Genomic DNA, 17,281 nt, shown 5'->3' with positions numbered 1-17,281 from the left:
ACACACATACCTCCCACACTATATCTATCCCACATACCACACACATATACCATCCACCACACACAGATGCACACACACAGAAAATATGAGGACTCCAAATGCAGCAGAAATGAACAAGCAGGAAATACACTTACTGAAATACCTACGTATGAGGAGACATTTGATAGCAGAATGCCAGAATTTTAGAGTTTCCTCGTTCCAGGAATCCAAGTCCCTGGATGAGGTGTTCTGAAGCTGTGTCTGCATTTGTACATCCTCTGCAGCCATTCTGTGTATATCAGGCAACTTCTGGCCAGGTTCCCCTGAGTTAGCTCTTGATTTATTGAAACTTTTCTGTGACTATCTTGGGTGACAGGAAGAGCCACACAGCTCCAAAGCAAGGCTTATAGCTGGTCCTTCAAGCCCTGCTTGGTGCCAGGTCCACAGAAATGGTCAGGAGCACATGACCAAGACAGGAACCTCTGGGGTCTGCTGAGGTCAGAGCAAGAGCCAGGGTGTAAGAGGTCAGAGCCCCTGAGGTTGCACCAAGCCCATCTGTACCCCCAAGGATCAGAGTTAGACCAGCGGGCATCCTGGGTGTGCCCCCACCCCATGCAGCCTCACAGGCCCCGCTCTTAGAAGGGCCCCATGCTTAATGCTTGGCGGTCATCATCTTGAAATTCTTAATCATTTTCGAACCCTACGTGGAACCCTACACTGGGCCCTGCAAATAGCTGGTCTCATGAGGCTGAGCCAGGCCCTGGGACAGCTCATGCTGACCACAGGAAACTGACCATTCACAGAGGGGAGGACCTGCTCAGAAAATGCAGATGGCAGCTGGCCCAGTCTCACTGCTGTCCCAGGCTGTGCTGTGATTTGGAGAAGGGCAGGTCTGCCAGCTGTGGTTAACGGGGGGAACGTTGTCTTCACTGGGAATAGAAAGGGGAACTGTAAATGCAAACATGTTTTACTAGGAAGAACTTCAGCAAGTTCTCAGCACTGTTTTCACCTGACCACACAGTGCCCTGTGTCCCGGCTTCCTCCATACTCTGACCAGCTCTGAAAACCAAACACAGAAGAGGCTGGAGAAGGAAACGAGCGGTGTCTGGAACAGCAAAGAGGGCACAGGTGAGCTGACCCTCTGTGAGTGGGCTCCAGCCTCAGACCCTGCTTCCACAAGGAACTTCCGTGCTGGTGAGATGACCCAGAGGGCTGGGGCTGCTGGGCTGCCGTCAGCTCTGCTCCTTCTCTATGTCCCAGGTGAGCAGGGCGGGTCCTGGGTGCAGGGAGGTCTGCTCTGGCAGGTCAGGGTGAGGAGAGACAAGAAAAGGCTGGCCAGGGGCAAGGGGAAGAAATGATGTCAAGAAAGAGGGAGGAAGGTGTGCATAGAAGCTTCTCGAATCTCCTCATCGGGATAGGGTGGGGATGAAACAGTAGACTGCTTCCCACACAGTAAGCCCTAAGTAGATCTGGCAACTTTAATCATTATTATCATCATTATTAAAATCGGGAATGCTGCCTCGATCCATCAGAGAAAAGGGAGAATAGGAGGCAGAAAACCCATTATCTAATTTAATTCTCATTGCAATCCTGATGAAAACAAGGGACCCAGGCTTGCTCACAGAGGTGCAAATAATTTAGATTAAACAGTTCATAAAAGGCACAGTCAAGGTGCAAACCTAAAAAACTTTTATTTACAAGATCATTGCTTCTTCTATAATTCAATGTCAGTTTCCACTGTGCCTCCTTGTAAAGTTTTGCTTACATATCTGGAGGCACTGTTCCATCCCGGCGTGGGAACCCTGGGTGTCCATCCTGGCGTGGGAACCCTGGCCCCAGGGCTGCTACGTAATGGACCCCAGAAGGGTGAAACAGCTGGGAACCTGTCCGAGAGTTTCCATAAATGATGATGGAAGGAGAAAGTCAGTTTATTTGCAAGGCTGGGTAGGTGAGGAGCTTGCTGGGTGGCCGAGGGATTGGGGTGGAGATAGAAGTGGAGGGGGCTGCCCATTCTGGCTCAGGGTCAGGTCTGGACTGAATATCCGAGGGGAGGGAAGCTCCGTGGTGGAATTCAGTGTGTGCCCCACAATGTTCTTCCTCCCAGACCTGCAGAATTAGCCCCAAATCATCAAGAGAGAAGTTTAAGGACCTGAAAGAGCAGGCTAACAGCGCCCCCAGAGCCTGAGTTTAGAGTAGCAGCAATTGCAGGAGAGGGCTGAGTGCTGCCACCCGTTCCTTGCTCCCAGGCCTGTGCCTGGGAGGCAGTTAGCTGCCTGGGAGGCAGTTAGCTCCCTGGGACAAGGCTCCTGGCCCTCAGCACTGTGGGGCTGCGTTATTCTGTGTATAGGCAGCTGTCCTGTGCACTGCAGGATGTTTAGTAGCATCCCTGGTCTCTACCCACCAGATGCCAGCAGCAATTCCCCACTCCAATTTGGGACAACCAAAAACATCTGTAGTCATTGCCAAATGATCCCCCTCACCCACCCAGGTGAGAACCACTGCTTCAGAGAGCAGACAGCATTCTAACGCAGAATAGATCAGTGGGTCCTTGAAGCCTGCTTTCTGGGAAATAAAAGGAGAAAATGTGAGATAATAAAATGAAGAAGCAAACGATAAGGTTTTTCTTTTCTTTTCTTTTCTTTTTGAGATAGAGTCTCACTCTGTCACCCAGGCTGGACTACAGTGGCAGGATCTTGGCTCACCTGCAACTTCCACCTCCTGGGTTCAAGTGATTCTCCTGCCTCAGCCTCCCAAGTAGCTGGGATTACGGACACCCGCCACCATGCCCAGCTACTTTTTTATATTTTTAGTAGAGACATGGTTTGACCATGTTGGCCAGGCTAGTATCAAACTCCCGACTTCAGGTGATCCGTCCCCCTCAGCCTCCCAAAGTGCTGGATTACAGGCGTGAGCCACCACACCTGGCCAGGTTTTACTTTTGATTCACAATAAAACATAGCAAAGCCTCACCATCAGTGGATGGCAACGTATTACCTAGATGGATGGGTGATTGAATGAAAGATGGATGGATGGATAGAAAAATGATAGGTAGAAAGATCACATCCATAATTCCTTTTCAGGAGCTTGGTATTTTGCTGACATCATTTCTCAATAGCCTTTGTGCCCTGGGTTAACCACCTCCCTGCCAAGAGCAGATGAGACAGCAGCTGTTTAGGACTGGTGAGGCCCCCAAGGCAGGAAGCAGAGAGTTTATGGGGTGGGGTCCTAATCATTTGGATCCAGAGCCTGCAGAATGGGTGGAGGAATGAGAAGGGGACTGGAAGAGGGAGAGTAATGTTGAAATCCTGGAGTGGGCAGAAGATCTGAAGAAGCCTGGGACATGACAAGGCAGGTGGGTGCTGCAGAGAAGAGGGGGTGGGAAGGAACCTCTGATGATGTCTGACCCGGAAGGGTAAGACAGCTGGGAACTTGTGGCCAGCCTGTCTGAGAGTTTCCGTAAATGATGGTGGAAGGGGAAAGTCAGTTTCTTTGCAAGGCTGGGTAGGTGGGGAGCTTGTTGGATGGCAGCAGGGACCGGGTAGAGGAGGACGGGGCTGCCCACAATGGCTCAGGGTCAGGGTCTAGACTGAATATAGCGTGGAGCAGAGCCCTACAGGTGTTTCTTCTCAGGACTGACACTTCTGGGAGACCCAGACCTGTCTGAAGCCACCAAGGTCAAGCCTCTCCCCCTGATATTCTAAGATGGCTGAGCACACCCAGGCTGGGCATGGCCTCTAGAGTCTCAGGATTCCACACTGGGCATCACACCTGGTTCCTGACTCCTCCCTCCTCCAGCCTCAGGCAACACTGGGTGTGCAGAGGACCTGACATTCCAGGTTCCACTGGTCCAGGCTCTTCCGAGTGAAGACGGGGAAATGCACTTGTGTTTTCTAGGCTGTCTGACTGTGAGTGGCCCCAGCACCGTGACAGGCACCGTGGGGTCATCCCTGAGTGTGCAGTGTCAGTATGAAGAGAAATACAAGATGTTTAACAAATACTGGTGCAGACAACCATGCTTGCCATTTTGGCATGAAACTGTGGAGACCACAGGGTCTGAGACAGTGGTGAGGAGTGACCGAGTGATCATCACAGACCATCCTGGGGATCGCACCTTCACCGTGACCTTGGAGAACCTCACGGCAGAAGATGCAGGAAAATACCGATGTGGGATTGCAACAATACTGCAAGAAGACGGCCTATCCGGCCTCCTGCCCGAACCCTTCTTCCAGGTTCAAGTGCTGGTTTCCTCAAGTAAGAGCCTCTTTTCTCAGACATCTGAGGTCGTCTCTGCAGAGCAGCCATGGAAATTCTGGCTCAGGAGAAAATAACTGGGCCTAGTGTGGCGCGTCAGAGACTCAGGATGGAGTGTGTCATGTGAATGTGTGTGGGAAATATGTGTGTGTTTGAGTGAGTGAGAGTGTGTGTGTTAAGTGTGTGAAGAAGAGTTGTGTGTGAACATGTAAAAGTGAATGCAGGTGTGAAGGTGTGAGAGCACGTGCGTGTGAGTGGGTGTGTGAAGGTGTGTGACTGCACATGTGAGTGTGTGTGCAAGTGTGAGAGAGTTTGTGTGTGTGTGTGTGCTGGAGGGTAGTGGTGGTGTGTGGCAAGGATGGGGGGTTTTGGAACCTCAGTCTAACTGACTCTTGGCATGTCTGTTTTCAGTGAGATGGGGGACACCAACATGGGATAAGGGGGTCATCCTCTGGTCTTGGTTTATAAAATGCCCGCCTGGCTGTAGAGGGGAGCATCCATTGGAACGGGGTTGGACGCGGATGCCCTATTACTCCAGTCAGGCCTCAGTCTGCCTACAGGGAGATGATCCCAGAACGTCTGTCCAGCTGCCTCCTTGAATGTCCTCTGCTTTATAAAGTCAGAACCATGCAGGCACCAGGTACTCAACCGGGAGGAGTCAGGCATAGGGCACTGAGCCTCCGTTCTTTACCCTCAGCCTCCACCACAGGCTCCGGGACTGAGAACTTTGTGAAGACACCTGGATCTCCCACCAGGCCCGGCCAATGCCAAGGGTAAGGTCCCAGTGTCTTTTGCCATTTGTGTAGCTTCTTTCCTAGGGTGGGGCTTCCTAGATACAGGTTTCCCACTCAACAAATATTTATTTGTTATGTGCCAGAAACGGATCAAGATTATAGAGATGCAACAGTGAACAATTGGGCAAGATTCTGCTCTTGAGGAAGTTGCAAATAGGTGGATTTAGACAATGGCCAGATGGATAGATAGACAGACAGACAGACAGACGGATGGATAGATAGATAGATAGACAGATAGATAGAGATATGATATGACAGATGATAGAGATGGCTGGCTGGCTGGCTGGATAGACAGATGGAGATGATAGATGGTAGATGTAATAGAGATAGATAGATAGCTGATAGATCAAGGAAATATGTCAACTCATGATAATTACTAGGGAGGAAAGTAAAGCAGGTGTAAAGAGATAGGGTGATGGTGTGTGGGATGCTGGCGGGGCATAATTTAGGCTATTGAGGAAATATAAGATGTTCAATGGAAACAAAACAAAGGGACTGTCTTAGTTTGGGATTCCCCAGAATCAGGTCCGGAGACAAGGACTTAGGAGCAGTTTGTTTATTGAGAGGTGATCTCAGGAACTACATTGAGAGAGCAAAAAGTGACACCAGGGAAGGGGAAAGGCACTGAGATGTACCTAATGAAGTGGTTATCACTGTCGTAACCGGAGTAACTGAAACTCAGTCCTTCTGGGCACCCTGTGAGAGATTGTGTAGAATATTCCTCAGAACCGGAGACAGAATTTCCCAGGCAGAAGGCACTTCTGGGGGCATGAATTCTCTGGCCCATCTGGCTTGCTCTGCACAGGAAAATATGTGTGCTCCTTTAGATAAACTCAAGCAGAAATGGGGAGCTTGAGCTGGGAAATCCTTGGTGGGGCCAAGACGGCCTGCAGCTGCCAGGAGCTCAAGTGGGCAAAGGGGGTATGGGGCAGGGCACCAACAGGGTTTGTTACAGAGGCTCATCTTAGAGACGATCAGGGAGGGTGTCCGACAAGCCCTACAGGTGGAGGGCCGGGAAGGTGGAGAGATGGCACAATGGCCTGTTTTGGGGAGAGAATGCAGCATTTGAGGAGTTGGAATGGGGGCGGCGTAGTGGGACCCACGGGGAGAGGGGATTGGCTGTGGGCTGAGCTTGGAGAGGTCACTCCTTGGGGTTGAAGTTCTTAGGCAGTTGAAGCCAAAGAGCTGTTCTCGTGATCATATTTAATTTGAGTGAGGGTGGTTGTACAGGAATATTTCATCCTCGAGGTTTTGTTCCCAGCAAGAGCTGAGTTCCTGGAGGCATCGGTGGCTGAGGGTTCTTTTCAGGAAGTTGTTTGTGGAGCCAGTTCCTGTCTGGGTTTCCATATCTCTCTTCTCCTCCATCCCTCAACAACCTCCTTCCTGCATCTGTTGGGTCCTGACACTCAAGGTTAGTTCCGAGCTGAAGGTCAGGAGCCTGTGACCCTCTGCATGGGACTGCCAGACCCTGGTACTCACCAGGCTTGATGCTGATGTTGGGTTTTGAAGGCACAGGACCAGATCTCGAAGAAAGCAGGAGAGAGGCAGAGCCTGGACTTCACAGAGGAGGCAGCTCACTGCCGGTCACTCTCTCTGTCTTACAGGTCCAGCAATGTCTACTTCCTGCTCCTCCTACTCCTGAAGGTGCCTCTGTTCCTGAGCACACTCGGTGCCATCCTCTGGGTGAGCAGGCCTTGGAGGACTCCTTGGACAGAGCCATGGACAGGAGAACTTACAACACCCTATGACCATTGGTGTCCTGCCTGGAGACACAACCTCCCTGACTACAGAAAGGACTTCTGACCCTGACCCTCATGTTTCTTTCAACCTTATTGCCAGATAGTTGTTAAAAATAAAAGTTAAAATAAAAATGTAGGCTGGGCACGGTGGCTCACACCTGTAATCCCAGCACTTTGGGAGGCCAAGGAGATCACTGGAGTCCAGGAGTTTGAGACCAGCCTGGGCAACATGGTGGGACCTCATCTCTACAAAAAATACAAAAATTGGCCGGGCATGATGGTGTGTGCCTGTGGTCCCAGCTACTTGGGAGGCTGAGATAGGAGGATTGCTTAAGCCCCAGAGGTAGAGGTTCCATGGAGCCGGGATTGCACCACTGTGCTCCAGCCTGGGTGACAGAGTGAGACCTTGTCTCAAATACATAAATATAAATAAATAATAAATAAATATATCACATACACAAGAGTATGTATATGAGGCATCTATATAGTGCGAGCACTAAAAATAAACATGTGTAGCCACCATTCAGCCTAGGAAATCAATCATTATTAAGATGCTGGAAGCCCCTATATGCCTCTCCCTGACTCCATAACTGTCTTTCCCCTACTCTCAGAGTTAAACAGTATCCGGACGTTTCTTGGGGTAATTATTCCCTTGCTTTAGTGAGCTGAGCAAGGGCCTGGTTGTTTTTGAATCCTGCATGGAGGAAATCATTCTGTTGCAAGTTCATCTGCTTATAAATCATATGGGATTGCTTCCTCCCCTGGCAGTGGATTATAGGGAACACCCTACAAAGCCATCCATGTGGCAGCTGAGGGAGCAGCTCCGGACAGCGAGTGATATGTGGCCAGAGCTGCCCATCATGGGCTGGGTAATGGCAGACCCACTGCATTGTGAGGTTGGTTGGGTTGTTTATCTGCACTTTGGCACAGCAGCGTATTAGGGGCTCCAAACGGTGGGTGGTTCTCTGCTGAAATGACATGCCCTCATCTGCCCTGCACCACTCCTAGTGAGGCTTGCCAGGGGTGCCCCATGGGATTCTTATTGTCCACCAAGAGGTCTAGCGCTGTGAAGTCAACTAGGTCCTATGGCTCAAATGGCAGGGCCATTTTTACCTCTCCCTGGATTGCCAGGCCCTAGTCAAAACGGGTTGATGTTGAAGTCACCTGTGAGTCCAAGCAGTATTCAGTATTCCCAAGAGTTTCAAAGAGGCCTGTTAAGCACCAATGCTTTTTGCTTAGAGGCTTGAAATGCAAAACAAAAGAATGCAGAGCATAGACTCCTAAAGATGGCACCTGTGGGCTGGACCCCGGAAACTCTCTAGGGTTCATCTCCCTCCTGGTGCAGATGTGTCTTACCAGAGCACCTAAAGCACTTGCTTCTTCCTGCTCTTCCAGCATCCGTAAGACAGACCAGCGTGACGTTCTGTGGAGTGCCTAATCAAAGACCCTTTGAACTATGTTGTGACAGAGCAAAAGACTTGACAGAATTCTGGATCGATTAGAGATGTATACTATTACTCTTCTCAAGAAAATAGGAAGCACTTCTCTTCCTTCTTTAAGGGGATGGAAAAGAATGCATCTGCCATATCCAAGAGCAGCATACCAAGTGCCAGAGACTGTGTTCATGAAGATAGTACATCAAGAAAAATAACTGTGATTGCACCATCAACTGGTTCGGTTTAAGTTGGTTTACTGTTATATTATAGGACCCCTCTGAGTTTTTCAGAGACCAGATTAATGTATTGAGGACATGTTTAAAAATGTACCTGAGGCTGGGTGTGGTGGCTCTGTAATGCCAGCACTTTAGGAGGCTGAGACAGGAAGATTGCTTGAGCTCAGAGTTCAAGACCAGCCTGGGCAACATAGTAAGACCTCACGCCTACTTAAAAAAAAAAATTAGCCAGGCATGGTGGCACACACCTGTAGTCCCAGCCTCTTAGAGGCTGAGGCAGGAGGAACACTTAAGCCTGGGAAATGGAGGCTGCAGTGACCTATAATCACACCACTGCACTCTGGCCTGGGTGACAGAGTGAGACCCTGTCTCAAAACAAAACAAAGAAACGGACTTGGATTTGTTTTAACGAGATGTGGTAAGGCATGCAGATAGGGAAATGACAGTCATGAAGAAGTGAGTTTCTACTCACAGATTCCCTAGAAGCAGGAGGTGCACCGTGCCATGTAGGGCCACATAGGGAAGCATGAGGGTGGGTGAGGGGGCAGAGGGAGAGAGAGGAAATGTGGGTGGGAGCCTTGATTGTGGTTTTCAGAGGAAGCAACAGGCAAGGTAAGGTAAGCAAACAGCAGGTTTTGGAGCGTAGTTGGAATAATTCTGATGGGCTGGGATACAGGAGTGGTGCCTAGATCTCTGGTACCTGGCCCTGGGGTGATTTCGGGCAGGGGAAAGAAATATCCCAGACTGGAGGAGCCTGCTGAAAGGAAGCAGGTGGGGGCATGGAAGTGGAGTGTGGGCAGACCTGGGCCTTCCTGAAACCAGGAAGGCCTGTCCCCCATGGCTGCTCCCTGGGGAGGTGCCTGGCCATCACAGTGGACCCAGGACAGATACCAGAAGCTGCTTCTCATGACGAGCTGTCCTCTCAGGCACCAAACTGCCCTCCGTGAGCCCTGGGGTGTGTGCTGGCTCAGTCGCAGCCTCCCATCATCCCCACAGTCCCACTGCAGCGTCTTCATGCCTCTGGACTCTCATGCTCTCGATTCTCTGCCCTGATCCTCACCGGGGTGTGGATTTTGGCAAGAATACAAGATGGAAAAGGAGGGTCTTGGGCGGGTGATGCTGCTCTGTGTCTAGGTCTGGGGGCAGAGGCACAAGAAGAAAACTCCCCAAGCCTGTGGGATTAGAACCCAGCTGGTGATGCAGCACCAAAAAGGGCCATGCAGACGGCGCCTAGCTTCATTACGGTAACTTCTGAGGCCAGAAAATCAGCTGGGGGTCTTAGGGGCAGAGCTCTCTGCAGGGACCTAGCTGAAGATTAAGAGTTACCTCTAAGGCTGAAGAGGTGGCAAATTGAGCCTCCCACCACAGGACTGTCCATCCTGACCCGGAAGTGACATGTCACAGAGGGTGGAGCAGCCGCTGTGGTAGGAAATGCCCCAGCTTGGCTCTGCCTTCTGGGGTGTGAGTAACACACTGAAACCAGAAGCTGTGGGCTGTGCAGAAGTGGATGCATTCCCAACCAAGAGACCCTGGACTTTGCCCGACTTCGGGGTTGAGAGGAGCCACTAGCACCAGCCCAGAGCTGTCAGCCTCAACCCCAGCGCCAGTGGCTTTCCCTCTAACCTTCCTGCACCCTGATCCTCTCCAGCCTCAGACCTGAGACAGGGCTGGTCAGGGAAGCAGAGAGCAGAAGCAAGGCTCAGATCTGCTGGGAGGAGGCTCCACATTGTCCCCGCCTCGGGTCTTGCACAGCTGCAGGTGACATCCACGCTGCAGGAATGATGGCCAGGGCCTGGGCCTCGTGGCGGCCTTCAGCTCTGCTCCTCCTGCTTGTCCCAGGTGAGTGGGCTGGCCCTGGACTCAGGGAGATGTGTCCTGAGTGGGAGAGGGCAGGGCAGGGTGCAGGCGGTGGAGTAGCAGCCATAGAGGGGAGCAGGGACGGGGAGAAGGGAGGATGGCAGAGGAGCATCCAGGAGCGGTCAGCAGCTGCCCCACTGGGGGACAGCAGGCCGCAGGGCACAGCGCAGGGGAGGCCTGTTCCTCTGTGCCAGAGACAGGAAGCCCCGGAGGGAGGCGATGCTGTGACTGTCATTGCCAAAGTTCTCCACAAATTTTACCCGGGACGATCACACACTCTACACGCTCATCTGCACACCCACAGCTTTCCCAGCCCGCCCTTTCCAGTCTCCAGGAAAACTTCCCATGCCCTTCCCACCTCTCACCCTCAGTCCTCCTCCTGACGGGACAAGGCCTGCCTGCCTGCTGCTGCCTCCTCCACACCCCCAGGGTCCATGGGGCCCTGACCCTGGGGCACCTGTGGCCAGGCACGTCTGAGGAGGAGCCAGGACTTGGGCTTGTGTTTTCCAGGCTGTTTTGCTCTGAGCGGCCCCCACACTGTGGCAGGTCCCCTGGGGGGATCCCTGAGCGTGCAGTGTGGGTATGAGGTGGAACACAGGACTCTCAACAAATACTGGTGCAGAGCACCGTGGACTATCCGATGTGCCAAGATTGTGGAGACCAGAGGGTCAGCAGGAAAACTGAGGAATGGCCGAGTGTCCATCATGGACCATCCTGCAAACCTCAGCTTCACAGTGACCCTGGAGAATCTTACAGAGGACGATGCAGGCACATACTGGTGTGGGGTGGATTTACCATGGCTCCGAGACCTTCATGATCCCTTCATCAAGGTTGAGGTGTCCGTGTTCCCAGGTGAGCTCCTCCTGTTCTCAGCACCAGAACTGCCCTAGTCTAGGGATGCTCATTCTGTCCCTGAAGAAAGAAGTGGGACAGGAGTGTGTGAGGCTGGGGGTCAGTGACTCAGGACACTGTGTGTGCCGCTTGTGTGGATGAATTGTGTGTCTTTGTGTGTGGGTACATGCCTAGGAGTGTGGTGTGGTTTGTGTGTGTGTGCATCTGCATGTGTGTGTTGCAGGGGACACTGGCCCTGAGGTTGGAGACCCCTCTGTGCGCCCTCCCTGACAGCCTCAGGCCTGACCCTTTCCTGGGTGGGGTCTGTGGGGCTGCCCCTGACTCTGGGGTCCTTGCTGCCTCTCTGTCCTGACAAGGGCCAGGTTCACGCTCAAGGGCACCCACTGTCCTGTCTGGGTCTGACTTGCTCCCCACCATGGGGAACAGGACCCCCAGATCACTGGCTCCCCTCACTCCAGTCTGCCCCTGTCCTGGGCCCTGCGTGGATGGAGCGTCCTGAGGCCGCAGCCCCACAGCCCTGTCCTGGGAGCTCCCGCAGCAGCCACTGGAGGGCTCAGGAAGGAGCCCCAGAGCCCTGGGTGGGGTTCTTGTGCTCCTGAGGTCCTCATCCTGCCCCCCAGGCTTACCTGTGTGTCCCCCTCATTCTCTGGCACCTTTTACCACAGGAGGGAACCCAGGAAAACCCCAGAAATTGTCCCTTCAGGCAGAGGGACTGGCGGATAGAAATGAGCCATGAGACTGGCATGGACCTGAAGGCTCTTCCCTGCACTGTCAATCATTCTTCCCTCAGAGGCCCCGCCCCTGTCTCATAAAACTCAAACCCAGTGGCCTCCATGTGGTCGCTTCTCCATTGTTTTCCTCCGACAATATCCCGGGTTCCTCTGAGTGTCTTCCTCTTGGTCTCCATTTCCCTGGGTCAGACGTGTCCCTCCTGCGCCCTTTGTGCCTTCCTGTCTAGGAATGAGGAACTAAGATCCTCCTGAGGGCGCAGGGGGAAGAGGAAAGGGCTCTTGTCCAGCTGTCTTCACCACGGGCTACCGCCCAGGCTCCACCGGGTGCCCCCTCTCTAGATCTTTCTTCCCAGGCCTTCCCTCCCCCAAAAGGATGGTCCAGGGGCCTTGTGGGGCCATAGCATGGCTGCCATGTGGGGCTGAGTGGACTCTGGTCCCAGCATTGACAGAGGACCCCGCTGACTTTCTGTCCTCACTTCCAGCCTCTCTCCAGCCACTGTCATGCCCAGAGCCTTGGCTCTGCAGTCACTCCGGGGCGCCCTTCACAGAGCAAACATCACCCCCTTCCTCCAGGTCACCCTGTCCCTCCCTGGCTGGGGTGGAAGCTGGAGTCCCATGCCTTTGCCACTGACTCTGACTTCCAGCTGGGGAGCAAGGGAACCCTCATATCTGAAGTGCCATCCTGGCTCTGTAGTACCTACGGGTGGAACAGGGAGAGGCTCAGGACTCTGGTCAAGCCTGGGTGTGGCCATGGGGCATGTTGGACCCAGGGCATCTGTCCAGCACATCATTGGTGACCTTGTCTGTGAACATTGGAGCAGAACAGGTGAGAGCAAGGGGGAAACCCATGTGTTGCCATCAAGGCTGACCTGTGTTTCGCCCACAGCTCTGACAACCACAGCCTCCAGCCCTCAGAGCTCCATGGGCACCTGGGGTCCTCCCACGAAGCTGCACGTGCACACCTGGCCCAACCCTACCAGAGAGGACAGCCCCGATCCCAGCCCACACCCTGGGTAAGGTGCCTGCACAGAGGACTGGGTCATGTGGGTGGCCTCTCCACTGCGTGTAATGTGTAGGGGGCTTGGGTCTTCCTTGTTCCTGTCCCTTCTTTGTCCACCCCTCCCATACCTCATGTGAAGGTTCTGTTAAGTGTCAGGCGCTCCCGTTGGGATTGGGTCACAGCAGGGAACCAACAGCCACTGTCCTGCTCGGGTGGAATTTGAGTTCTACCGAGTGGATTCACGCATTGAACAAGCCAGCACAGAGGCTGATGTACAAATGCAGCGATGGGTGATGAATGCAATGGACAAATGGAATGTTGGGTTTGGGGAGAGCGTGTGTGGGTGTTGGAGTCGTTATTTCACTGACAATGATCAGAGGAGGATTTGAGTATTAGAGGATATGAGCGTGGAGACCCGAAGGGCTGGGGGCTGGGCACTGTAAGGTCTGGAGGAGGAAGGAGCGAGGCAAATATCCTGCAAGGGAGTCTCGGGACCCGGCAAGGCCAGGGCGGGAAGTAGATGCTCTGAGGTCTGGTGGCCCCAGCCCTGTCCCCGGCCTCCCTCACAGTGCTGACCAGAGTCTCATCCTGTTTGCTGAGCTCAGTCCTCTGAGGGTCTGAGAGCTGAGCTGTCCATTCATTCGTTTATTCCTTCAACAAGCACTGAAGTTGTAGGGCAGATTATTGGAGTCTCAGGGCAGGCAGGAGACTCACTGTGAAAGAAACAAATGGTCCCTGCCCTCCTGGAAACGCTGTGTACAGGAGAGCTGAAGTCACACAAATAACCTTTTGTGGGTTCTGGTACCCCAGCTGGGTAACCCTACATCTGGAGCAGAGAGGTAGAGAGCTGCCTCCTGGATGCAGACCCTGCCTGGATGCCTGATGTGACCTCACGTCCTCTCACGCTCCTGCCCTTCCTTTGTCACAATCCTCAGGTCAAGGGCACATCTGAGGCTGAGGGTCAGGGGCCATGGTACAGAGAGGGGATGGACTGTCCAGGGTGGGTCCTTATGTGGCTGGTTGTGGTCACAGGATCCAGACACAAGGGTCAGGGGATGGTAGAGGACACCTGGGCCTCCCCTGGGGAGATGACTCACTGCCCATCCCCGTGTCCCCACAGCTCCCTGCTCAGCAGCCCCCACTTCCTGCTCCTGGTCTTCCTGAAGCTGCCCCTGCTCCTGAGCATGGTGGGTGCTGTCCTTTGGGTGAACAGGCCTCAGAGAAGCTCGAGAAGCAGGCGGAGTCGGCCGGAGGGTGAGAACCAGTAGCATCAGCTGTCCATCAAGGCCCTGCGCTGCAACCGAGCCCCTCTGCGGGACTGGAAGGACCTCCTGACCATCCCTCCCGGGCTGCTCTCCCCGCATCTCCTGAGATCCTCTGTGAGCCTCCTCCAGCCTTTTCTCTGTGCCTGATCCTCATGTGTCATGCGTGAACCTGATGGACACGGACGCCCTGAGCTGTGACTCCATGTCTCATGTGCACACCCCGCCCAGCTGAGCCTTGGGCTGTCACCAACACTTCTGAGTGCCCGGATGCCCTCCCTGCTCCCTTCCATTTCTCCAGGAGGCTGGCATTGCTTACGCCACTGTTTTCACAGGGAGAGGCAAGTCCTGGACTCCCCTGCACCTTTGCCACCATAATGACCCACACTCCCTGGGTCCAGGAGTTCAGAATAAGTGGCTGCTTCCATTTGCTGAGTGTGTCAGTTCAATGGTGCTGTCAAACGTTAAGAAATGACGTGTAGGTTTGGCCAGACCTGAGTGAAAACTCCTTTGTTCCCTGATCTCCACAGGCCCTTGCTGAGAATAGTGGACCAAACACCATGCTGGACTTCTCAGAATGGGGGTCCCTGCAGAACAGGATCCAGGGTTCCCCCAAAACCTGACTATTCCCTCCTTCAGGTAGACAATCCTGCCCAGTGTCTTTAAGTCTGTTAAGGAGGATGACTCGCTGCCTGTCACCGTGTCCCCACAGCTCCCTGCTCAGCAGCCCCCACTTCCTGCTCCTGCTAGAGCTGGGAGAAGATTCTCAGTGTGAATTGTGGTGGTGTAACCAGTCCTACCCTTTCGCCTTCTTCAAGGAGACCTGACCTCTCCTTCATTCCGGGGCTATGGGTTTTAACTGGGGCAAATTTGGAAATGGATTGAGGGCTATGACTCCTCGATGTGGTAGTTAACTGTCTCCTGCTCACTAGTGTAGACCTTGTCTGCCCATACAGACACCATGTCCAGAGTGATGAATGCTGGGAAAAGAAATTTGTTGGGTTTGAAGAGAGTGTATGTGGGAGGGTGTTGGGGACATTATCTGGGACACAATGACAAGGGGAGTTCTCTCAGATCAGAGGACATGAACGTGGAGACCTGCAGGGTTGGGAGCCGGATACTTTGGGGTCTGGAAGAAGAGGGCTCCAGACAGAGGGAGGAGTGAGGCAAATATTCTGCAAGGAAGCCTCGGTACCTGGCCAGGCCAGGGCACGGGGCAGCTGCTCTGGGCTTCGGTGGCCCCGGCCCTCTCTCCCTTGCAGTTCTGGCCAGAGTCTCATCCTGTTTGATGATCCCAGTCTTCTGAGGAGCTGAGAGCTGAGAGCTGAGCTGGCCCCTTGTTCACTCCTTCAACAACCATGAATTTTACAGGCTAACGTTTGCAGCCACAGGGCAGGTGCCCCTGTGAAAGGGACAAGACAGGGCTCCTGCCTTTATGGGAAATGCCGTAAGGAAAGGAGCAGGCATTCAACAGATATCCATCCAGTTTACCGCCTGCACCTCTGAAGGGTGTGCTTCTGCACATGAAGGGCTTTGGTGGAGATTCTTGTGGATTCAGGTCTTACCAGGTCCCTGGGTGTCCCCTGACATTGCTGCTATGGCCCTGCCCTACCTCAGCCCATAGCCCTGTCTCAAGGCAATTCTTAGGGTGATAATTAGGGGGCATTGGTCTTACGTGTCTGGCCACTATGTCCAGGTTTGGTCTTTATGTGGATTTTTGTGGCCACAGTACCTTGGCACTAGGAATAGGGGAAAGGTGGAGGGCACCAGGGCCTCCCCTGGGGAGGTGACTCACTGCCTGTCACCGTGTCCCCACAGGTCCCTGCTCAGCAGCCTCCATGTCCTGCTCCTGATCCTGCTGGAGCTGCCCCCTGCTCCTGAGCATGCTGGGGGCTGTCTTGTGGGTGAACAGGCCTCAGAGAAACTCAGTGGGGAGGCAGAGTCAGCTGGGTTGTGAGGAACAGTAACTCTGATGCCCATTTGATGCCCTGCCAGGCAACACAGTCCCTCTTATGTATGGGAATAGCCTTCTGATCAATACATCCATGTTTCTAGCAGAAGATTTGGAGGCTTTTTTGGGTGATGTATCAGACACACAAAAGAATACATGCACTTTAAACCAAGAATACTCTTTAACACGTGTGTGTCCACCATCCAGTTTAATAATATAACCTCAGTAATATTCATAAAGCCTCAAACCCCTTTCTGTTCTTATGCAACTTATTTTCTGCTCCTCTCAGAAAACCACATCCTACATTTTATTTTATTTTATTTTTTATACAGATGGGTCTCACTATGTTACCCAGGCTGGATTTGAACTCCTGGGCTCAAGCAATTGTCCCGTCTCAGCCTCTGGAGCAGCTGGGACTATTGGCATGCACCACTACACCCGGCTCACATTCCAAATTTTACGTTCATCATCTTGTTTTAAGAGATTTGTCACATACATGCATATGGATTTCCAAAGGGTATATTGTTTAGCTTTGTTTATTTTTGAACTTTATGTAAATGGTAGTATGCATTTTTATTCCTAAGCAATTGAATTTTATTATTAAACACTTTATTTTTGAGATTCATCCATGTTGAGGTGTTGATGCATTGATGTGTCACTTCTTTGCATTGATCTACATTCTGTTGTTGCCGGAATATCCCATAACTCTTGCATCCCTCCTTCTTGAATGAGTATTCAGGTTGTTTCTCTTCTTTCTCTTTCTCTTTTTTATGCCCTTCTTGTTTTCTTCCTCCTCGTCTTTCTCCATCCTTTGTTGTCTTCTCCTTCCTCTTCCTCCTCCTCTTCTCCTTCCTCTTTCTCCTCCTCCTTTCTTCCTCTTTTTCCTGCCTACTTCTCCTCCTCCTCCCCCTTTCTTCTTTTTTCTCTTCCTCCTCCTTTTCTTCCTTTTCCTCTTCTTTTTTTGTTGCTATTACTTATAACATTATTATGAACATTTTTGAACATATATCCTAATTTATCTGTCCAAAAGAGTCTTCCAGAGTATAGTTCTAAGGGAACAATTGCTAGGTTTTGCTGCATGTGTGTAACAGCTCTACTAGAATTGCCAATTGTTTTCCAAAGTACCTGCACCAATTTCCACTCCTCATCAGCATCTTATCAGACTTCCTAAATTTCTTCAGGTTAATGAGTAT

At 52.4% G+C, this 17,281-nt stretch overlaps 2 protein-coding genes across 2 annotated transcripts; both read left to right on the top strand.

Annotated features, from left to right (window-relative positions):
* Positions 1 to 943: 943 nt before the first annotated feature.
* CD300H (CD300H molecule) lies at positions 944 to 6,971 on the top strand. Its single transcript, XM_002748774.6, has 4 exons — positions 944 to 1,239; positions 3,874 to 4,230; positions 4,928 to 5,003; positions 6,629 to 6,971. Exons 1-4 carry the CDS (start codon positions 1,179 to 1,181, stop codon positions 6,825 to 6,827), a joined length of 693 nt encoding a protein of 230 aa, XP_002748820.1. The 5' UTR covers positions 944 to 1,178; the 3' UTR covers positions 6,828 to 6,971.
* Positions 6,972 to 9,905: 2,934 nt separating this feature from the next.
* On the top strand, positions 9,906 to 16,713 carry CD300C (CD300c molecule). The gene is made up of 4 exons (XM_002748704.5): positions 9,906 to 10,274; positions 10,803 to 11,144; positions 12,762 to 12,888; positions 13,996 to 16,713. Exons 1-4 carry the CDS (start codon positions 10,214 to 10,216, stop codon positions 14,141 to 14,143), a joined length of 678 nt encoding a protein of 225 aa, XP_002748750.1. The 5' UTR covers positions 9,906 to 10,213; the 3' UTR covers positions 14,144 to 16,713.
* Positions 16,714 to 17,281: the final 568 nt, after the last annotated feature.

The sequence above is a fragment of the Callithrix jacchus genome, chromosome 5, assembly GCF_049354715.1.
Source record: "Callithrix jacchus isolate 240 chromosome 5, calJac240_pri, whole genome shotgun sequence".
NCBI lineage: Eukaryota > Metazoa > Chordata > Mammalia > Primates > Cebidae > Callithrix > Callithrix jacchus.
The sequence above is the reverse complement of the archived record's forward strand: the minus strand, read 5'-3'. Positions and strand labels throughout refer to the sequence as shown.

Excerpts from the sequence above, each read along its gene's own strand:
- CD300H (XM_002748774.6), top strand. The coding sequence starts at position 1,179 with ATGACCCAGAGGGCTGGGGCTGCTGGGCTGCCGTCAGCTCTGCTCCTT. Across the intron at positions 1,240-3,873 it reads GCTCCTTCTCTATGTCCCAG|GCTGTCTGACTGTGAGTGGC; the intron begins GTGAGCAGGGCG and ends TGTGTTTTCTAG. Across the intron at positions 4,231-4,927 it reads TCAAGTGCTGGTTTCCTCAA|CCTCCACCACAGGCTCCGGG; the intron begins GTAAGAGCCTCT and ends CTTTACCCTCAG.
- CD300C (XM_002748704.5), top strand. The coding sequence starts at position 10,214 with ATGATGGCCAGGGCCTGGGCCTCGTGGCGGCCTTCAGCTCTGCTCCTC. Across the intron at positions 10,275-10,802 it reads GCTCCTCCTGCTTGTCCCAG|GCTGTTTTGCTCTGAGCGGC; the intron begins GTGAGTGGGCTG and ends TGTGTTTTCCAG. Across the intron at positions 12,889-13,995 it reads GATCCCAGCCCACACCCTGG|CTCCCTGCTCAGCAGCCCCC; the intron begins GTAAGGTGCCTG and ends GTGTCCCCACAG.